Source organism: Myripristis murdjan, chromosome 10 (genome assembly GCF_902150065.1).
Source record: "Myripristis murdjan chromosome 10, fMyrMur1.1, whole genome shotgun sequence".
Lineage (NCBI taxonomy): Eukaryota > Metazoa > Chordata > Actinopteri > Holocentriformes > Holocentridae > Myripristis > Myripristis murdjan.
This window is the reverse complement of record NC_043989.1, coordinates 33,014,253-33,037,719: the sequence shown is the minus strand read 5'-3', so window position 1 is coordinate 33,037,719 and position 23,467 is coordinate 33,014,253. Positions and strand designations below refer to the sequence as shown.

The 23,467-nt window shown below is 41.5% G+C and overlaps 1 protein-coding gene across 1 annotated transcript in view; it reads left to right on the top strand.

The window, feature by feature from the left end:
• The window catches only part of trappc11 (trafficking protein particle complex subunit 11), a 41,954-nt gene extending 22,696 nt beyond the window's left edge, over window positions 1-19,258 (top strand). The window contains exons 17-30 of the mRNA XM_030061942.1: window positions 74-206; window positions 1,397-1,527; window positions 1,994-2,119; window positions 2,203-2,396; window positions 2,953-3,101; window positions 5,282-5,403; window positions 6,001-6,120; window positions 6,696-6,761; window positions 14,109-14,265; window positions 15,507-15,618; window positions 16,888-16,979; window positions 17,552-17,685; window positions 18,227-18,394; window positions 18,545-19,258. Of these exons, the coding sequence (XP_029917802.1) occupies window positions 74-206; window positions 1,397-1,527; window positions 1,994-2,119; window positions 2,203-2,396; window positions 2,953-3,101; window positions 5,282-5,403; window positions 6,001-6,120; window positions 6,696-6,761; window positions 14,109-14,265; window positions 15,507-15,618; window positions 16,888-16,979; window positions 17,552-17,685; window positions 18,227-18,394; window positions 18,545-18,589 (1,749 nt within the window). The 3' untranslated portion in view covers window positions 18,590-19,258. The remainder of the gene's footprint in view (window positions 1-73; window positions 207-1,396; window positions 1,528-1,993; window positions 2,120-2,202; window positions 2,397-2,952; window positions 3,102-5,281; window positions 5,404-6,000; window positions 6,121-6,695; window positions 6,762-14,108; window positions 14,266-15,506; window positions 15,619-16,887; window positions 16,980-17,551; window positions 17,686-18,226; window positions 18,395-18,544) is intronic.
• The last annotated feature ends 4,209 nt before the right edge of the window (window positions 19,259-23,467 follow it).

Genomic DNA, 23,467 nt, shown 5'->3' with positions numbered 1-23,467 from the left:
CAATATCTTTGTTGTTACCACCCAACCCCCATTCTCCCACCAAATCTCTCATTTTTCCCCCTTTTACCATCAGAACGAGGTTCCTGATGCTGAGCCAGAGTGTGATCCTAGTTCCTCCACTGCAGCTGCCTCGCTTTGGAACGATCGCATGGCTTTAGCTGGTTCCAATGACTTCACCATAGAAGTCCAGGACTACGTTCCATTCAGTTAGTTATCACACGTACCTACACACTCACAAGCTCATTTAAGGGAAATGTTCACTTCAGAATGAAAATTCTGGCATTATCTGCTCACCTCTACATCAGTTTAAATGCCGGTGAAATTTATAGGCCCGCCAAACATGCTGTTACTGTAGCTCCATCCTGGCCTTTTTTTTTTTTTTAAGATTTTTACACGTATTTGCTCATCCTTAATCTATGTGGCCTTCTGTTAGTGATCACACATACCCAACATTTGGTAAATAAGATACTCATACCATCAAACTGCATAACATCATTTATTGTCAGGCTGCACATATGCAGTAATCAAATGAGAGTTATTTAACTTGTAGTTCACTAGTGTCCACTTTTATTACAAAATAAACTTAAAGAAATCATTCACCCATTTTGAAAAATGTGATATTATTTCACTTCCCCTTAGCTGTTGTGTAGGACAGTAGTGGTGCTATCTTCCTCTCATTGTTACTGAGTGCTGGATACTGGCTGGATGCTCCAAATGCTAACTGTTAGCCTCCTGCCACTGAACTGGACTTCCCCCCAGATGACAGCCTTAAAAATATTTATCAATGATAGAACTATTTTCTTGTATGTTCTACAAGAAAGATTCATGAAACATTTGAAGTAGAGGGAAGTGGAGGAAAGGAAGAAACTAGCCACATTAGGCTACATGCCAGCTATCTTTCAGCACTATGGAGAAAGTTATGATACAGAAGTTACTGGATCTTTCTGGATAATTATAATAGCTATAAACAGTAATTTGAGAAAAAATTTATCTGCGTTTTACATATATATTTGCAGTGAAAGTATATACACTGGTAGTTGTATGTGCATTTTAGTTTCAAAAAGCTTGTAAAGTGATGTTAAGCCTTCTTTGAGTGCATTAATTATTTTTTATTATTAAGAGTTATGGGGGGGGGGTCTAGCTCAGTGGCAGGAGGCTAACAGTTAGCATTTGAGGTATCACGCCAGTATCCAGCACTCAGTAACAATGAGGGCAAGATAGCACTACTTGTAAAAAAAAAAAAAAAAAAAAAAAACAGCTGAGGGGGAAGTGAAATAGTAACATGTTTTTTTTTGTTTTTTTTTAAATGAGTGAACTATTACTAATGAAGTATTAGAGTATAAAATGCTGACATTTCCTTGTAATTAAGCTAAAGAAAGCTCTCCTCATTCTCCAGTCCAGTGTAAGGCCAGGTTCCAGTCTCCCAGTTTCCATGTGGACCAGCCTATCCAGCTCCAGGTTTTTGTCAGAGCTGACTGCCCTCATCCTGTCAGGTTCAACAAGCTGGCGGTCAGCCTCAGTAACCAGGTACACAAAAGATGTGTCTGATATTTTGTGTATTTAGACATATTTTGTATCTTATGTAATTTTTAAACTAGAAAGGAACCCTCTAATAATTTACCTGAAAAATGGCTGAATAGGCCAACTTATTAAACAGAAATATATCCAGAAATATATATTTATGTGTACTTCTTACAGAAATTACAGAAAATTATAGAAATGATTGTTGTTGTTCTTCAGTGACTGCATTGCACTGTAAAATCGTATACACTGAAGGGATCCCTTCAACTAAATTAATCAAAGTTAGAAATTACCCAAGTGTTCCTCTTTCACTTTTCCCGCTCCAAATTTCCCAGATAGCCAAAGGGTTTGAACCAGTAAGCATTTAGTCACAACCAGCTCCTCTAGCCTTTTCAAAAAACAAACAAAAAAAAAAGAAAAAAAATCTGTTTGTTTTTACCTTCCTAAAATGTGCATGTGCATGTGTGTGTAGGAGTACAACCAGTGGTGTGTGGTGGAGTCTTCGGGCCAGGAGAATATGTGCCTATCGCCAGGGGCAACCAGATGCTACAACTTCAGTTTTGTAGCCAAGACTGAAGATGTTGGGAAGAAGATAGAGGTAAAGTGTGGCTCAGAGTGTTTGTGTGTGTGAGACAGAGAGAGAGAGACAGAGACAGATGCTAACTCTGTGTGTACATTTAGATGACTGGTATAGAGGTGATGCTGGGCAGCGAAACTGGCCGCTGTGTGTTTCTGAGCTGGAGAGGAGCGGGAGGAGATGCCGCCTCTACCCACGAGGCCTTGCAGGCCATCCGGTCGTTACGGCATCGTGGGCGGGGCACTGAGGGACGCCAGGAACTTGACTGGGACAGCCTGACCATACAGCACAGTACCATGTAAGACACACAACGTGCACTAAATTATTATTTATAGTGCTCTGGAGAAAGTGATAATGCAGTAACTTTGAAATGTGAGCAAATTCTTTTTTTTTTTTTTTTTTTTTTTTTTTTTTTTAAACGTGGGAAAAAAAGCTGATGAGCAAATTAGCAAGAAATGACCTGAAAATTAGTAAGAAGCTTGTAAGAAAAATTACAATGGCCAGAATTACCAATTACTTGAACATTTTTTTTATTTAAAAAAATAACTGCATTCGTAATTATTCAAATTATATATTGAAATGTTAGGTCAGGCATGCTGGTTTGACATCAGGTCTCCTGTTTAAATGAGGCTGTGTTCAGAAACCTTTCACAAGTAGTTGGACCCTGTTGAAAGTGACAATCCCAGCTAAATAATAATTTAATGTTATCTGTTTTTGTTTTTGTTTTTTTAAAGTTGTCAGCCCTTTTTATTCCCCATTATTCCCCATTTGTTGCATTATCGCTTGCTATATTCTGTATTTACCACATTGAACTAAATTCAGAGAACTGTGAAATGTTGGTGTTTGTTTGTTAGGATCATCTCCAGAGTCCCAAAGATCTCTGTTCAGCTGAGCCACCAGCCTCCTGCACTCAACAACGAAATGTACTGCATCAACTTCACCGTCCAATCACAGGAGGAGGCTGTGGCCAGAGATGTTAAGCTGACTGCCGGCCTCAAACCAGGTATTTAGAGAACAGTTACACTATGAAAATGAGAGTTGCCAGGTTCAACTTCTGCAGCAGGGCCGAGGCATTCTTACACATACTGTCAAAGACCACTTTTGAGCTTCCTGCAACACAGGTGACAGCAGAGAACTGGGACTGGCAGGAACAGGGTACCATGTATTAGGGCTGTGCAACATTACCTACATCTCCTCTCCCGATATAGGTCATTTCATATCCCGATAACGATATATATCACAAATGACCACATGGAGAGGCCTATTTCTTGCTACATTTTGAATTAAATAAATGGTACTTTATCATATTTTATTATTTTTCTCCTTTTATTTGGAATCTTTTATTTGGAATCTTTTCAGTGAAACAGTAACCAAAATATAAAATATGACCATGTAAAATAGAAGTGTAGTGATGAAAGGAGTCTATTAGATATCTATACATTCCTCCCAATGCTGGCACAATATTTTACCAGGCAACAGTTGTGTCCTGAATGCACCATATGGAGTGACACTTCTTCTGCCACTTAGTCTGCTACTGAGGCCATTTACTTTTCTGTCCATACGCTGCCATAGCTAGGCTGCAGGTGTTGTTATTATTGTTATTATTAAGCTATTATTAGGCTATTATAAATAATTATCATTGGTATTAGTAGGCACTAGTAGGAAATGTCAAATCAAAAATGAAATGAAATAGTCACCCTGATACACTGATGCGTGATTTTGTTGTTTGATGGTGTATTTTTCTTAGTGTCTGTGGTGTATATTACATGTAGATAACATCTGCTTTTCATGTGCAGCTAAAATGGGGTTTGATAGGAGAAAATTTGGTAACACTTTCTATGAAGGTCTATTGTATAATGCATTATGAGCGCATTCATAAGGCATTGTAATGCATTTATAATGCGTTATAAAACATGTTATAAATGTTCATAATCGTGTATGACAACTAAGAACAAGGTTTATAAATGATTATAAGTGGTGGATATAATGTGTTATAAGCTCATCATTCATAATGTTTTATACCTTCATGGCAAAGTGACAACAGTGTTAGGGTTAGTTCATTTCATCATCATTATTCCATTTCAAATTCTGAAATGGAATAATGGAATAATACCTTATAATACTAACCCTTATAATACCTTATAAACATCAATAATGTGTTAGAGGATGACTTTGTGAGCTTAAAGTAAAGTGTCAGCACTTCTGGAATAATGTCTAATAAACATCAATAATGTGCTATAGGATGACTTTGTGAGCTCTAAGTAAAGTGACAGCATTGTGTAAGGTTATTAGCAATTATATGATACTAAGGTATTATTCCATTTCAGAATTTGAGCATTTATTTTTTCTTATGATGTCTTACAGCAGTTCATATTATTTTTATAACTGGTAATTATAACATGGTATACCACCCAGGACTTCAGATTCTTCCATAAAACACTGTTGTCACTTTGCCATGAAGGTATAAAACATTATGAATGATGAGCTTATAACACATTATATCCACCACTTATAATCATTTATAAACCTTGTTCTAAGTTGTCATACACGATTATGAACATTTATAACATGTTTTATAACGCATTATAAATGCATTATAATGCCTTATGAATGCGTTCATAATGCATTATACAATAGACCTTCATAGAAAGTGTTACCGAAAATTTTCATCAACAACTAAAAACCATTAACATCACTTTTTGGTGTCTGTTGGATTTTGCACTTCAATTCAGTGCAGCCACAAGAAATGCTGTATTTTGAGTAAGTGGCACGACTCATCCCTTCTCAAGTGGAAACTCACTGTCTTGCCATTGATTACGCTAGCATCACTACCATTAATGCTCCCTCAGTAACGTTTTTACATAGTTCTTGGCCCTCCGTAAAATCAACATCTGAAAGCAACAAATTCAGATGAGAAAAATCTAAAATCCCTAATTGAAGTAGAAATAAATCAAAATCCTCAAAATTCAGACAGGGAATTATTACCGCCAACTTGTGAAATTTCTCTGTCAGCTTTGACAGTAACATTAACAACTTCATTAGATAACAATTCTCTGACTAGCATAGCAGCCAAATGACAGTTCAAAATCCTTCATTTGAGAGGGGAAGCCTGTGCGGTTCTGTAAAACTCCATCGTATAAACCAAGTCTGTCCATGTGTGCTTGTCTTGATTTGTTTCTCCAGGGCAGGAAGCCAACTTAAGCCACACTACCTATGTGACACTCAACAGCTCTAAAGTGTGTGATGACAGTGACCCTGCACTGCTCCCTGATATACCTCTTGGAGATCTAAACCCAGGAGAAAAGGTACACACACACACACACACACACACACACACACACATTAACATTTAGCCACTTTAGGCACCTTGAGGCTTTTGTCAACTTACAGTAAGTTGGCACCGAGGGGTTAATGTCTTTTTCATGGACACTGCTAACAGGACACATGGCTGTTGACAGACACACACTTGCTGTGGTGGGAATTAAACCTATGATATCTTCATAGGTTTCTTCTTGGACCATTCTCCTTAACCACTATGCATGATATTGATATTGGATCAGTGTTAAATCGATATTGTGACAAAGGACTAGATATCGCCTGTGATTTTGGATATCGTAATATGATATTGCACATTCTCACTAGGGTTGTGTTGTCCATGCTTTGGCCTTATGTACCCTATGTTCCTGTTTAAAATCTCCAATTTCAACTGACTTTTTTATTTAAAAAAGAAACTAATGGAAATCACAAAACTATTTCCAGCCTGGTGCACACACAGTTTCAAGATATTTATTTAATTCACAAGGCCTATAAAATGCTTTCCTCAAAGATGACCAAAATTGCCAACTTTTCAGTTCCCCTAAGGTGAAAAAAAGTATTTAATCCGAGCATGTGTTTGTGTCCAGATGGAGAGGTGTGTGTATGTGAAGTGTGTGTCGACTGGACAAAGGGTCTTCTTGTTCCATGTCGCTTACACTATCGACACAACTGTGGAAGGACAACAGATTAACTGCAAATGCCACAAGGTAAAGGAGAAGTACCACCTGCTTGTAACAATGTGGCACTATTTGATCTCAAAATACCTCTGGATTTTTCTTTTATCTTAATGTTATGACCAACTTTGGCGTTAAGCGGTCATTGCTATGGTGTTTATTATGTCTGCAAGTGTGATGTTTTTTTTTAATTGTCTCCGTATTTGGTGCTAAATGCTTATTTGTCTGGTGTCTTTTATTTTCTCTCACTCTTTGGCACTAGGTGCTTATTTGCTGTGGTGTTTTTTCATGTTTATCTCCATTTTTAGTGTGTAAGGGTTAATGTTGTGGTGTTGTTTTACTTTGTCTCCATCTATTTGAACATCTACGCACTCATTAGCTGTGTCTCCATAAACCATTTGAATTAATTGCATGAGAATAATTAAAGCCTAAAAACAAAATAAAAGTTAATTAACATGTATTTCCATAACATCTGTTTAAGCTAAATTGAGCTGGATCTGTGATCTCAGGAAGACTAAATAAATAAACCATGTGTAAGATACTGGGTACTGCATACACTACATCGTGTCTCATCTGATTTACTCCTCTCTTCATCTGTTTTCTTCTAGGATGAGACCGTTAATATAGAGACTGTGGTCCCATTCGAGGTGTCTGTAAAGTTTGTGTCCACCAAGGTCTGTATCTAATGCTTCATTAGCTGCATTAGCACTTGTGTATCAGTAATTGTTCAGGGCAATTTAAATTAAAGTTCAAGTTTATTTTATTTAAAGTGCATAAGACTATAACATTATTTAGTTTTTGGCTCCACATATTCCCTCCCTTGATTTGATTAAAGTTTTCTTTCTAAAGGGAAACCAGAAAGCATGGAAATACGATTGGCTAATAGCTGTGAAAGGCTGAACAGCCGCAGCGAGCTTGTTGACTGCAGCAGCTGTGTCAGCGGTCACTAAGCTGCACGGGAAACTAATGGATTCTGGAGACTTGTTGATTGTGTTGCTCACTGTGAAGGCTTTGTTAAGGTCACACTACTCTGACTTTTTTGTTGGGGAAAATCACAGTCCTGACAGCTCTGTTAACTTGGGGGGGAAGTCCAGCTCAGTGGCAGGAGGCTAACAGTTATCATTTGGAGCATCCAGCCAGTATCCAGCACTCAGTAACAATGAGAGGAAGATAGAACCACTACTGTCCTACAGAACAGCTGGGGGAAGAAAAATAATATCACATTTTTCTAAATGGGTGAACAATACCTTTGATAAGAATAATAGAAATGACAAGCCTAAGGGGCTAGACAATGCAACCATAGCCAAGTCCAAATGAGCAACCGTTGTAGTCTGTTGTATGTGTAATATTACAACTACCTTTATTAGAACAGGAATACTAGTTATTAAATTAAAGCTGCAAGCAGCGTTGGACGGGCCCTCGCCCCCCCGTGCACGTCGGGGACGGCGCGCGTGTCGAAGCGTAGACAATTCGTCTGTTTGTGCCAGTTTTAAGGGTATTTTTCGGTGCTTTTATTGTGAAAGAGTTTTGGGCTTTTATTTTGAAAGGCCGCGGAAGTCCTAGTGCAGGGGTCACCAATCATGTGCCATGGAGGGCTGAGAGGCTGCAGGTTTTCATTCCAACCAAGACCTCCACCAGGTGATTTCACTGATCACCTCACCTTGTATCAGAAAGGAGGAGCTAATCAGTGAAATCACCTGGTGGAGGTCTTGGTTGGAATGAAAACCTGCAGCCTCTCGGCCCTCCATGGCACATGATTGGTGACCCCTGTCCTAGTGTGTGACCGACAGGACTACTGGCAGCTGCTGCATGATCACACCAAAATGCAGGCACACACACTCACTCACTCACACAAACACACACACACACACACACATACGCATGTGCACACATACGCATGTGCACACACACACGTGCACACACACACACACACACACACACACACACACACACACACACACACACACACACACACACACACACACGACGCCAACAAAAACCCACTGGTAGTACATTTGCTGCTGGTGCCCCTCTGGCCACTAGCAGCGCCCCTCCAGCAGATGGCGCCCTTAGCATGTCCTAGTGTGTGACTGACTTGAGTACTGGCAGCTGTGGCATGATCACACCAAAATGCAGGCAGACAGAGAAATCCTCATTCAATCCAGTGGAGAAATCCAGAAAACCCACCCCTTTTTGAGGTGTCACAGCTCGGTCACCGTTTGAGTTACAGACTTGATTCAAAGTTTAAACGAGTCACGAGACTCGGATCTATAAATCTCCCATTTACATGATTTTGCTATCTTTTACCGTTTTTGAGTTATGACAGTTTTAGTTTGAGAGTGTTTTCTGCTCCCTCTGAGCTCTTACAATGAGTGTGTATTGCGCATTCCTGAGGCAGCTAGAGTGAGTCACATGTCCAGGCAGAGTGCAGAGCAGAGCACACCAGAGTCAAAAACGTTTGAAAACTCTTCACAGCTCCCACAAACTTGGTCCAATCCACATCAAAACTACATATTTTTGTAGGAATTTTTGTCCTCTTTCCATCTGCATAGTTTTCAAAGCCGCCAGACTTTTACTTTAGACTCCAGGGGCCTAATTAGTGCCCAGTGTCAGCCTCTTCACACCAAACTCCATGGGAAAAAATGAGATTTTGGTTCTGGCCCCTCCGACTTGGACGTGTTATCACATCCAAACTAAACGAGTAATGATGAAATCCTTCAGAACTTTTGTTCAGCACTGTGTCCTCTGTCATCTGTGCAATTTTCAAGTTGCTGCCATTTACGCCCTGGGAGGAGATAGATTTTGTTTAAAGCGGAATTTTGGGTGAGAACGTGACTTTGCAATGCAAATTGCGGACTTCCTGTTGGTTTTAGGTTGGGGGTGTCAGCGCGTGAATTGTAGGGCTTGATGAGACCTACATTTCGGCAGTGGTTTGGTCTTTCTATCACATTCCTGTGGGCCGCAGCGGCTGCCTTTGTGTGCCTAGGTGGCGCTACCGAGCCCTTTTTGCACCCTGGGGGTCTGTTTGTCCATTTTATCAAATTTTTCGCCAGACCTGGCCTGCGTGCCGAATTTGGTGAGTTTTGGAGCATGTTTAGGGGGTCAAATTAAGGGTTATTTAGACGTAATAATAATAAAAAGAAGAAGAAATTAAAGCTGCAAGCAGCGTTGGTCGGCCCTCGCACCGGTGCCGGTCCGCCACGATGTTGGTGTCATTGAAGTGCAGACAATTTATCCATTTTTCCCATTTGTACGGGTATTTTTCGGTGCTTTCAGTTGGAAAGAGTTTGGGGCTTTTATTTTGAAAGGCCTAGGATGTCCTAGTGTGTGAGTGTCATGAGTACTGCGCTAATACATGAGTACTGGCAGCTGTGTCATGGGCAGACCGAAATGCAGGCAGACAGAGAAATCCCCATGCAATCCAATGGAAAAATCGATCAAACCCACCCATGTTTGAGGTAACGCCGCTCGGGCATCGTTTCAGTTACAGACGCAGTTCAAAGTTTAAACGAGGCACAAGACTCGGCTCTATAAATCTTGTATTTACACGATTTTGCTATCTTTTACCGTTTTTGAATTATGGCAGTTTTAGTTTTAGTGTTTTTTCTGCCCCTGCTGACGGTTTATAATGGGTGTGTATTGCGGAATTGTCAGTTGGCTAGAGTGAGTCACATGACCGGGCAGAGTGCAGAGGAGAGGACACCAGGGTCCAAAATGGTCGAAAAGTCTTCACAGCGGCCACAAACTTGTTCCAATTTAAAAATTAATTTCATATTTTTGTAGGAATTTTCGTCCTCTTTCGTGTGGCATAATTTTCGAAGCCGTGCGACGTTTACTTCAGACGCCAGGGGCCTCTTTAGCGCCAAGTGTGCGCCACTTCACACCAAACTCCATGGAAAAAACGACGCCCTCGAAGTCGGCGTTGCCGACTTCGAGGGCTTATAAATCCCAAACGGTTCAAATTAATAATAATTCCTTCAGAACTTTTGTTAAGCACGGTATCCTCTGTCATGTATTAGCGTTTCAAGCCGCCATGATTTACCGCCTCGGAGGAGATAAATTTTGTTCAACGCGCAATTTCGGGGCCCGACTTTTACTTTGAAAGGCAAATTGCGGACTTCCTGTTGATTTTAGGTGGGGGGGGCGAGCGCGTGAAATCTCGGCCTTGATGAGACCTACGTTTCGGCGCTGGTTTGGTCTTTCTACCACATTCCTGTGGGCCGCAGCGGCCGCCTTCGTGTGCCTTTTTGTGCCTAGGTGGCGCTAGCGAGCCCATTTTTGGACTTTGGGGGTCCGAGTTGCCATTTTATCGAATTTTTCGCCAGACCGGAGGTGCGTGCCGAATTTGGTGAGTTTTTGAGCATGTTTAGGGGGTCAAATTAGGCCTCAAAGAGACGTAATAATAATAATAAAAAAAAAAAAACGATACAAAAACAATAGTCCCTCTCTCCGATGGAGGGCGAGGGCCTAATTAAAGCTGCAAGCAGCGTTGGACGGGCCCTCGCCCCCCCGTGCACTTCGGGGACGGCGCGCGGGTCGAAGTGCAGACAATTCGTCTGTTTGTTCCAGTTTTAAGGGTATTTTTCGGTGCTTTTATTGTGAAAGAGTTTTGGGCTTTTATTTTGAAAGGCTGCAGATGTTCTAGTGTGTGCTTGACTTGAGTACTGGCAGCTGTGGCTTGATCACACCAAAAAGCAGGCAGACACACTCACTCACTCACTCACTCACTCACTCACTCACACAAACACACACACACACATACGCACGTGCACACACACACACACACACACACACACGACGCCAACAAAAACCCACTGGTAGTACATTCACTGCTGGTGCCCCTCTGGCCACTAGCAGCGCCCCTCCAGCAGATGGCGCCCTTAGCATGTCCTAGTGTGTGACTGACTTGAGTACTGGCAGCTGTGGCATGATCACACCAAAATGCAGGCAGACAGAGAAATCCTCATTCAATCCAATGGAGAAATCCAGAAAACCCACCCCTGTTTGAGGTGTCACAGCTCGGTCACCGTTTGAGTTACAGACTTGATTCAAAGTTTAAACGAGTCACGAGACTCGGATCTATAAATCTCCCATTTACATGATTTTGCTATCTTTTACCGTTTTTCAGTTATGGCAGTTTTAGTTTGAGAGTGTTTTCTGCTCCCTCTGAGCTCTTACAATGGGTGTGTATTGCGCATTCCTGAGGCAGCTAGAGTGAGTCACATGTCCAGGCAGAGTGCAGAGCAGAGCACACCAGAGTCAAAAACGTTTGAAAACTCTTCACAGCTCCCACAAACTTGGTCCAATCCACATCCAAACTACATATTTTTGTAGGAATTTTTGCCCTCTTTCCATCTGCATAGTTTTCAAAGCCGTCAGACTTTTACTTTAGACTCCAGGGGCCTAATTAGTGCCAAGTGTCAGCCTCTTCACACCAGAGTCCATGGGAAAAAATGAGGTTTTGGTTTTGGCCACTCCGACTTTGAGGGCTTATAAAATCCAAATGAATCGAGTAATGACGGAGTCTTTAGCAACTTTTGTTCAGCACTGTGTCCTCTGTCATCTGTTAAATTTTCAAGCCGCTGCCATTTACGCCCTGGGAGGAGAAAGATTTTGTTCAAAGCGGAATTTTGGGCGAGAACGTGACGTTCAAACGCAAATTGCGGACTTCCTGTTGGTTTTAGGTCGGGAGTGTCAGCGCGTGAATTGTAGGGCTTTATGAGACCTACATTTCGGCGTTGGTTTGGTCTTTCTATCACATTCCTGTGGGCCGCAGCGGCTGCCTCCGTGTCCCTAGGTGGCGCTACCGAGCCCATTTTTGCACCTTGGGGGTCTGTTTGTCCATTTTATCAAATTTTTCGCCAGACCTGGCCTGCGTGCCGAATTTGGTGAGTTTTTGAGCATGTTTAGGGGGTCAAATTAAGCCTCAAAGAGACGTATAAATAATAAGAAGAAAGAAACCTTACAAATACAATAGGGCTTCGCGCTGTTCCAGCGCTCGGGCCCTAATTAAAGCTGCAAGCAGCGTTGGACGGGCCCTCGCCCCCCCCCCGTGCACGTCGGGGACAGCGCGCGTGTCGAAGTGCAGACAATTCGTCCATTTGTGGCAATTTTAAGGGTATTTTTCAGAGCTTTTATTGTGAAAGAGTTTTGGGCTTTTATTTTGAAAGGCCGCGGAAGTCCTAGTGTGTGACCGACAGGACTACTGGCAGCTGCTGCATGATCACACCAAAATGCAGGCACACACACTCACTCACTCACTCACACAAACACACACATACACACGTGCGCACGCACACACACACACACACACACACACACACACACACACACACACACACACACACACACACACACACACACACAACGCCAACAAAAACCCACTGGTAGTACATTCGCTGCTGGTGCCTCTCTGGCCACTTGCAGCGCCCCTCCAGCAGATGGCGCCCTTAGCATGTCCTAGTGTCTGACTGACTTGAGTAGTGGCAGCTGTGGCATGATCACACCAAAATGCAGGCAGACAGAGAAATCCTCATTCAATCCAGTGGAGAAATCCATAAAACCCACCCCTGTTTGAGGTGTCACAGCTCGGTCACCGTTTGAGTTACAGACTTGATTCAAAGCTTAAACGAGTCACGAGACTCGGATCTATAAATCTCCCATTTACATGATTTTGCTATCTTTTACCGTTTTTGAGTTATGGCAGTTTTAGTTTGAGAGTGTTTTCTGCTCCCTCTGAGCTCTTACAATGGGTGTGTATTGCGCATTCCTGAGGCAGCTAGAGTGAGTCACATGTCCAGGCAGAGTGCAGAGCAGAGCACACCAGAGTCCAAAATGTTTGAAAACTCTTCACAGCTCCCACAAACTTCGTCCAATCCACATCAAAACTACATATTTTTGTAGGAATTTTTGTCCTCTTTCCATCTGCATAGTTTTCGAAGCCGGCAGACTTTTACTTTAGACTCCAGGGGCTTAATTAGTGCCAAGTGTCAGCCTATTCACACCAAACTCCATGTGAAAAAATGAGGTTTTGGCTCTGGCCACTCCGACTTTGAGGGCTTATAAAATCCAAACGAATCGAGTAATGACGGAGTCTTTAGCAACTTTTGTTCAGCACTGTGTCCTCTGTCATCTGTTAAATTTTCAAGCCACTGACATTTACGCCCTGGGAGGAGATAGATTTTGTGCAAAGCGGAATTTTGGCGAGAACGTGAACATTCCAACGCAAATTGCGGACTTCCTGTTGGTTTTAGGTGGGGGGCCAGAGCACGAAAGTTGTCGGGCTTGATGAGTTCTACATTTCGGCATTGGTTTGGTCTTTCTATCACATTCCTGTGGGCCGCAGCGGCTGCCTCCGTGTCCCTAGGTGGCGCTACCGAGCCCATTTTTGCACCTTGGGGGTCTGTTTGTCCATTTTATCAAATTTTTCGCCAGACCTGGCCTGCGTGCCGAATTTGGTGAGTTTTTGAGCATGTTTAGGGGGTCAAATTAAGCCTCAAAGAGACGTATAAATAATAAGAAGAAAGAAACCTTACAAATACAATAGGGCTTCGCGCTGTTCCAGCGCTCGGGCCCTAAAAACGAAGCAAAAACAATAGGGCTTCGCACTGTTCCAGTGCTCGGGCCCTAAAAAAGCCATAATATGATTATTGCCAGATTTCTTGTGTTTAAACAATTTTGCTGAGGATCCCATGGAAGGCTCTCAGACACTCATGAGGGTCAGTGGGCCCCACTTTGGAATAACCTATTGAACAATTGATCACAGTCAGTTGTAATGATAAGGGGCAGCTTTCTATGGACCTGGCAGCAGCCCTCCATTCACTCTGATATATATAAAAAAAAAGACAGTTTGAAAAAGGGGAGTGGTGTGAACAACTTTAGATTTTTTTTTCCAGAGTGAAGCACCTTATTGGGTGCGGGCAGCCATCACCACTGTTTTTCAATGGTTGATCACACTTTATTCAGTGGATTTATTCAACAGTATTATCATTGTGTGTGCACATATCTGTTTTTCTTTGAAGTTTGAGCCATTAGATCGGGTAGCAGTGGACATCCCCTTCCTACTGATGACTGACCTCCTCTCATCATCTCCCTGGCCCATCCTCCTGGCCACGTCCTCTCTACAACTGGTTACCATGACGAGCAAAACAGCTCAACTTCATTCACAGCTGGAACAAGGTATCGGTCTTGTTTATTGAGAAACCTGCTTTAATTCAAAAGGTAGCTGTGGTCAAACACTACATCACTTTTTTGTATACTGAGTACAGTACGTGAAGGTCTGTTGCACACTCGTGACTGTCTTGGTTGGTGTGTTGAAGCAGTGAAAGAGAACCCGTTTTCTCCATATTTGAGGGATGCATTGTGTTAAAGCTCAGATGTGTGTGTTCCCCAGTTCTAACTTGCTTTCACATTTGTGTGTTCCTCTACAACACATAAAATGAAACAAAATCTGTGAATACCAGCTCATCAGTGTTTGTTGTCCAGTCTAGTCACAGTCTGTTAAGTCTTGTAGTTTGTCTCCACCAGCTGTATTGGTGGCAAATTCTGTAAAACTCACATTTCAGAAAGAGGTAAAACACTTCTTGAGAACAAAATTGAATTTTGGTAGAATTTTGGGTAATGCAGTTTCCTGAGCATGATATCAGTCCCCCTGGTGGTGAAATAACCTCGTAGTTGTTGTGTGCCTCCCTGGGCTGCTAATACACAACACTATCTGTCTATCTGTCTATCTCTCCATTCACTTCCATAGCAAAACAGCTCCCAAAATTCAACTTTTATCACATAAGCAAATGCAATCAAAGCTGATGATGCCAGTATAAAAGAAGTCCCAGTACCCTTTTATTTTTTATTATTATTATTTTTTTCTTGTTAGGAAGTTAAACATCCCTTTTCTTGTTATTTTCCTATTTGAATTGGAAAAATAAATCCAGCAGGCTGCCTCTATAGGTAATTTCCACATTGTAGCCTTGCCTAAAGAAGAATCAGCCTTCACAAATAATTGTAATTACACAGGGGCTGGAGGGTACCGGGTACCATCCCTTTAGGTTTTGTTCCCATTCATTTTTCCCATTAGTTTTTCTCCACCAAGAAAAATTTGTGAACAAAAAAACAGACATCCAGAGGATAGGAATACACAAACAATAATCGCAATTTCACCCTCCAATCCCCTCCCCATCACAAACGCGTCTGTATACTGAAAGTATGCAGGTGTTTATTTCAGCCCAACGCTACACCAGGCAACTGTACCGATGAACACACAGCCACCCAGAGAGGACAGTCGATCAGTGAGATGACCTGATGAAGTGTGTGTTTGGGTTGAAAACATGCATGATCTCAGTCCTCCATTGTACACTCGCCCACCCCTGAATTTCACCATAATGTGTTTTGGTGTGTGTCCCCATGCCTTTGTTTGTATGTAGTGGTTTTGCAGACAGGCGAGTGTGCCAGCGAGTGTTTCTGTCTCCAGTGTCCACCAGTTGCCAACAGCAGTAACACAGTGGCAACGGGACAGTACCTGATATCGTGGAGGAGGTAAACACACACACATGAATACAGTAAAAAGAAACACATACACTGGTAATGTATAGAGTTCTGACTCTGTTAACCGGAGCTTTATCACTAAACTGAAGTGATAGTGAGATTAATGATAAAGACACATATTGTAGCTCCATATCAATGAATCAAAACTCCAAGGAGACTCTGGAGCACACAGGTTTTTCTGGTTTTTAGGTTCAAAGGGACAAACAGATATTGTAAGTAAGTAAAGATATTGTAACTGATTGCTCAAAGTATTATATAATTTACTTCAAGATAGAATATATGGCCCTTTTCTCATAGTCCCCATTAATAGTTTTAGAACACTCTTGAGCTGCATTAACTAAAAAGTAGGTTTTTTTATTTGGGTTATGAAATTAATTTAAAATTAATTCCATTTTAAATCTTGAAAAGTCTCATATTTTATTCTCCAAACCAGCAGAAATCCTGCCCTTGTAAACACCATGACCCTCTGCTTGGATGGATGGATTTGATGAGGGATTCTTTGTAGGGCTGAGACCTGATGCTTATCTCCCAATTTGATCCTATCACAATATTTGGGTGGCAGTTTAATTTGTGTTGTGATTCTTCAGTATTGCGATTCAACATTATGATCTTTTGTTTTTTGAATTCTCCTCTAGTTTGTGGTTGTAAAGTTTGATGATGCTGTGATTCTCCTAAAGGTCTTTTTATACAGTGGCATCAAGTTTGAAAATCTGCTCTGCCTGCAGTGAAATGGCTGCTATGGGGGCCAACATCATCACACAGGAATCAAATGTGGCTCATTGAATCCACAAGAGTCTCAGCTTTCCAGTCAAAGCCACCTGATGCAGCTCCAAGACTGTTTAGGCCCCAGTCTGCACACACACACCATTTTACAACAGGCCACAAGAACACATGTGGACTGCAGGCTTTGGGGCCCAAACTGCATGGGATTAGGAAAGGGAGAGCCGTGGCTGCCCATATAACCTGTATTCATTCAGACATCTGGAGGTCAGAGGTCAAGATTTTCCCTTGCCAAAAATTTAGCCAAATTATGGAATGATGTTTAGCCGCCTTGCTGACAAACAGTATGACACGCTTAGTACCAACAGATCCCTTAGGTCCTCTACTTTCAGATGACACCAAGCTTTACTTGAAAAAAAAAAGTTTTAAAAAAAGGATCGCAATACTTCAGCGAATCGATTTGTCCCCATTCCTAATTCTTAGGAGAGACTAGTCTTGTAAAGCTCATGACCCTGCACATAAAACTTTGTTCTGGTACAGAGAGAACTCCAGTCCAGACAGTCCTCTGGTCCAGACTGCAGTTACTCTGCCTCATGTCATCCTGGAGACCGTCCCTCTGTACATCCATGCAGGTTAGTATACACACACTTACTCACCTTAGTACACAAACGCCTGCAAATGCATTTTACAGTGTATGTCTGCATGGCTGGACACTTGACTCTTAATGGCTTTTATAGAAATGTTGCAAACTGAACACAGATTTGGATTTGTAAATACATTTATGGAATATATTCCCATTTCTTCATGTATTTTACTGCATCTCATGTATAATTTTCAAAAATTTCACATTCATGCATTTTTTGCACACATCTCCTCTTAATATTTTTTTTTTTAGTATTGTCAGTTGCGTGGTGCACTAATGCAGTTTCCTCACAGGAATCATTTAAGTTTTTGATCATCTTTTGTTACACATTGTGTTGCACATTTGTTGTTACACAATTTTTAAAAAGTTAATTAAGTAACATTTGAGCAAAAACATACTGGAAAAATCCATTTAATTTAAACTACATGAAAAGAATAATAGAAAAATAAACAATAAACATAGAACATAGAACAATAAATAATACAATAAACGTCCAAAAAGTCGGTGTAGTCCTTTCTTAACACCTCCATTTTGTTTCCATGTGCCTGTGTATGTTTACAGAACTGCCATCATTTGGACGAGTGCGAGAGTCTCTTCCGGTTCGGTATCACATAGAGAACAGAACGGCTCTGGTCCAGGAGGTGGAGATGGCGGTCGAACCCTCTGATGCCTTCATGTTCTCTGGACTTAAACAGGTTGCACTAGACGTATGACGCATGACGGCATGTTTTTGTTCGGCATGTTTTTGTTCTTCACTGTCAGCTTTTGTTGACCATAACTCATGCTTTCACAAAAAGACAAAGCAGTGAAATATTGTAATAAACACCAGGTAGAGCGTGTACGACTTACTGAGTCCTGATCACAGCGTCCTGGGTTCAACTCAGAGCCCAGGCCCTTTGCTGCATGTCATCCCCTCTCTCCCCCCTGCCTTTCCTGTCTCTCTCTACCGTCACTGTCAAATAAAGCAGAAATGCAAAAAAAAAAATCATCTTAAAAAAAAAAAAAAAAAAAAAAACAGGAGGAAGTTCAGAGCTCAGAGCTTTTAGGAGTAGGAGCTCAGCCTAAAGCACAAAGTAATCTAAAATCAATAGAAAAATGCAACAAAATGAATGGTACTTAGGGGCTCCATTCGTGTGTGTGTGTGTGTGTGTGTGTGTGTGTGTGTGTGTGTGTGTGTGTGTGTGTGTGTGTGTGTGTGTGTGTGTGTGTGTGTGTGTGTGTGTGGTGTGTTTCCAGGTGCGTCTTCGTATCCTGCCTGGTTCAGAGCAGCAGATGCTGTATAACTATTACCCACTGATGGCTGGTTATCAAACACTACCACAGCTCAACATCAGCCTGCCACGCTGCCCAACTACCAACACACACACACTGAGACGCTTCCTTCCCCAGCGCATCTTTGTCAAGGTAACACACAAACATTTTGAAGTTTGTATTTACACACTGAGTGAAATCTTATAAAATGTTTCAAAATGGCTCTTAATCATAATCAGTAATGCCATCACAGTTGCTGGTTGGTTGGAGTTATAACACAGTTTTTTCTTGCTTGTTTTTCAGCCTCAGGGTCGACAGCTGGATGACGCCTCCATTGCTGCCGCTTGAGAACACATTTTCTTACACAGTGTAGACACGAGAACCAGGTTACATGGTATCGGATTTCTGATGACTTTTCAACAGCAGTGCTCACTGATTTGAAGCTGGTCCGTCAGCACCCTCCTACACTTACATCCATACATAATGTGTGGCATAAAAAGTTTTTCCTTTCCCGTATGACTTGACTAAGAGCTCCAAGACGACATTATTAACACAATTTGTTTTGAAGTTGTTCTGTAAAGAGACACCAGGAAAATGTTGGATACTGCAAATTACATTTGAATCTTCTGTTAATTACATTGAAAGTTGAGTAGTACTTGAGTGTGATGATACTCGTTAAAGCTGAATGTCATTAGAGTTTAAATAACTGTACGTGATGTAAGCTATAAGTGATACCTTGACATTTTGGTTGATGAATAATGATTTTCACCCGGCACTTGTCACAATATGTAGAAACAGGTTTGTGTTATCTGAAAATGTAACTGTGGTATCAACTGAATAAGGAGCGGAACGCTAACAGTGCTACCAGGACGTTTTGGGTAATCCTGACAAATACTGTAAAGTACCTGTAAAAGAAACACAGAAGAAAAGAAAAAAAAAAAAGTTTAAAATGCCATCATCATGACCAAAGCACGATGAGTTTGATGGTAATGATATTAAAGCTTGATGATATTATCAGTGAATAAATGTAATGGTGATGCGATCTTATCCAAGAAGAGAATGATGTTTATTAAAGTTTTGGTATGCATCAAAATGTCTTATTGACTTCTTAAGAATGAACATCGTCTTTTGGGCTTTTATCTAACATGATCAATATCATTTAAAAAGGCAAGAACAAAGCACAAAACAAATTCCACCAGACAGTGTATTGAAATTCCACTCCAGTATCTCATGGCCCTTATCCACTGCAAGTTTCTACTGAGGCGCGTCATGCTGTAATGGCTATTTCATGGGTTGATGAAAAGAAGATGTTTCCACAGTTAGACCCAGTCACAGGTTAAGTTCCTGGAACCTGCCTTGCGGCTGGAGTCTTGATCGGTCTAAGTGGTCACTTGGCAACACTTACAGGCAGAATGAGTAGGATTTGTCATTGCGGTTTGTAAAGACAACATTCAAAGTTAGCCTCTCCTCCCTGGATAGCCAGAGTGCTGCTGCTGTGGGACAGTGACCAGGATGTGATGGGAAAACGGTCTTCCCACAGCGGCCGGAGGAGGCTGTCTGCACTTGCTCACTGTATCAGAGGCTGATAAAAGCTGTCAATAAGCTGGGCTGAAAATAGGTTAGATTAATGGTCTGATGCACAACAGTTTTGATATCACGGACTTGGCTTTTAATTGACATTTTACAGTATTCAGCAGGAAAAACTTTAAAAAAAAAAAAAAAAAATTACTGTATGTGGGAGTAGGGTTGCAAATTCCTGGAATTTTCAAAGTTGGAAACTTTCCATAGCAATTAACGAGAATATAGGGGAATTAATGGGATGTCATAGGATGTCAATGGGATGTCAACCTGCAAAATTGCAGGTTAGCTTATAACAGGGAAGTTAAATGTAGTTAAAAAAAAAAAAAAAAAAAAAACATCTTGTAGCATAATCTTGGTTAAACCAACCAGATTTAATGCAAATTCAGTTGATTTTCTACTCTGCACTGTGCATTCCTCCATCACATGCACAGATCATTTCTAGAATCCTGCACACTCCAACAGGACTATTGAAGCCACACAATTTTTGCAAAACAAAGAAGGCATATAGTACAGTCCATCATACTTATGTGCCTGTTTTGCAAAACAAAGAAGGCATATATTATAATCTCATAATTATGTGCCTTCTTTGCAAAGCAAAGAACACATATATTACAATCCATCACACTTCTTTATTATTATGTGCCTGCTTTGCCAAGCCAGAAGGCATATTTATGTGCCTGCTTTACAATGCAAAGAGGGCTCCTATTATAATCCGTCATACTTATTTATTCTTATACTTTGTTCTTCTGCTCAAATTTCGGCACATAACTCCTCCCACAGTTTTTGTGTAACCCCCATCCACCAAACACAAAAAGCATGCAGCCTGATTGGGAGAAGTGTGCTATGACTTTTATAAGCAATTTGACTTTCTGAGTTTTTGTATTTGCAGTTTTTAAACAAATTTTGGCCCATTAGAAATGAATTGACGAATCTTTGCGAGCCCCTGCATCACACAGATTTGGTGCTGTCCACACACAAATTATGAAGAACATGTGACTTGTGTGTTGCCAATTTTGACAGCGGTCCAACTCACCATTTTTTCGCAATTTTCAATTAAAATCACCACATTAGAAATGATACAAGGATACAAGGAAATTTATTTGTCATTATACTACAGGTTGTATAGTGAAATTAAAATGTGGTTCCCTCTTGATTGATTAATTGATTGATTGTGTAGAAAATAGAATTATTAAGCCTGGAGGAGTTCAGATGGTGCATTTAGTATTCTCACAGCCTGAGGGAAGAAGCTGCTCTGTAGTCTGGTGGTACGGCAGCGGATACTTCTGTATCTTTTGCCTGATGGCAGCAGGGTGAACAGGCTGTGGCTGGGGTGGGTGTTGTCTTTTAGGATCCTTTTGGCTCTGCGCAGGCACCTCACCTCCCCAATATCACTGATGCTTGGTAGATGGGTGCCAATGATGTTTTGGGCAGTTTTAATCACTCGTTGCAGAGTCTTCCTGTCCTGGGCCGTGCACATCCCATGCCAGTTTGTGATGTTTCCAGTCAGGATGCTTTCAATCGCTCGTTTGTAGAAGCTGACAAGAACTTGGCGTGGGAATTTTGCTTTCTTAAGTTTCCTTAAGAAATACAGCCGTTTCTGAGCTTTTTTAACCAGGGCAGAGATATGTGAAGTCCATGACAGGTTCTCTGTTATGTTGATTCCCAGGAACTTAAAACTGCTCACTTGCTCCACCTCAGCTCCATTGATGTAGACAGGGTTGTGTGTCTTTGCCTCCTTTTTTCTAAAATCAACTATCAGCTCTTTGGTTTTGCTGACGTTGAGCAGTAGGTTGTTTTCTGTGCACCATTCTGCAAGATGGTTGATTTCCTCCCGATATGAAAACTCATCATTGTTGGAGATCTGGCCGATGATGGTGGTGTCATCCGCGAACTTCACAATAGAGTTCTCTCCATGTTGGGGGTTGCAGTCGTGGGTGTACAGCGTGAACAGGAGGGGGCTGAGCACACAGCCCTGGGGCGCTCCGGTGTTGAGCACTACAGTGGAGGAGGAGAGACTGCCAATCCGAACTGACTGGGGTCTGTTTGTGAGGAAGTCCAGTATCCAGTTGCAGAGAGTGGTACTGATGCCCAGAGTGTTCAGTTTTCCAATCAGCTTCATGGGGGAGATTGTGTTGAAAGCTGAGCTGAAATCAACAAACGGCATTCTGATGTAGGTGTTGCTTTTCTCCAGGTGAGTGAAGACTGAGTGGAGAGCAGTGGAGATGGCATCCTCTGTGGATCTGTTGGTTCTGAATGCAAACTGCTGAGGGTCCAGACTGGCAGGGATGTTGTTCTTTATGTGCTGGAGAACCAGTTTCTCAAAGCACTTCATCAGGATGGGGGTGAGTGCCACAGGGCGGTAGTCATTCAGATCAGACACTGCAGACTTTTTAGGCACAGGGATGATGGTGGCTGTCTTGAAGCAGGTGGGAACAGTCTCCTGTGACAGCGATATGTTGAAAATGTCAGTAATGACATCTACTAACTGGTTGGCACATGTTTTTAGGACACGGCCAGGGATGTTGTCAGGCCCAGCAGCTTTACTCATATTCACTTTCAGCAGGACTTTCCTCACATCATATACACTACTCACAAAAAGTTAGGGATATTCGGCTTTCGGGTGAAATTTCAGGATGAACCTAAAATGCATTATAACCTTTCCAGGTGAACTTAATGTGACCTTCTGTAAACTTTTGAATGCACATGTCCAACTGTTCAATGTTTCAGTACTTTTTGCACAAGTTGCTGTTCTCTAACAAGGAGTTTAACAGCAAAATTCACATCAGGTGTTTGATGCTCCAGCTCATCGAGGTCGTATCATTAGGGAACGGCTGCTGGAGACTGGGGTACCTCAAATGGAGTGGCCTGCACTTTCTCAGACCTGAATCCCATAGAAAACCTATGGGATCAGCTGAGTCGCCGTGTAGAGGCTCGGAGCTCTGTACCCCAGAACCTCAATGTCCTGAGGGCCACCCTTCAAGAAGAGTGGGATGCCATGCCTCAGCAGACAATAAGTCGACTTGTGAACAGCATGAGACGTCGTTGTCAAGCTGTAATTAATGCTCAAGGGCACATGACAAGTTATTGACACTGACATTTTTTGTTGTGGTATATCCACCACTGTTGTTGGCTTTTGTTTCAAGAAATTGTTTGAGATGAGGAAATCACCAGTGTATGCTTCTACTTAAATGCCCTACTTTCATGATATAATATCACTGTAGCGTGAACTTTTTACATTTTCCATAAATTTCACCCAAAAGCCAAATATCCTTAACTTTTTGTGTGGATTTTTGGTGTGTATATGTAATGAACCCAATAAAGATGAAGAGAGAGTTGTTGCTTTTTTTTTTTGTCATTATAAATATATCTATAAATGTCATGATCTAATAGGGAACACTGATAGAACAACCAACATAGGACTGGATGACTGGATGAAACAGGTGCAGTTCAAAACTGCTGAGAATATAGAATAATCCATCACAAAAGAGAGCTGTCAGCAGTGTTTAAATTTCAGCTAAGATGGTGTGATGCAAATGTGCATGTAGTACATTTTACGTGTGTTCTAGAAATTATCACTCTAAATAGCAAGCACTATGTTTTATTTTTTAATGATCAAAAGTGTTGACAATACCACTTAGATCAAGA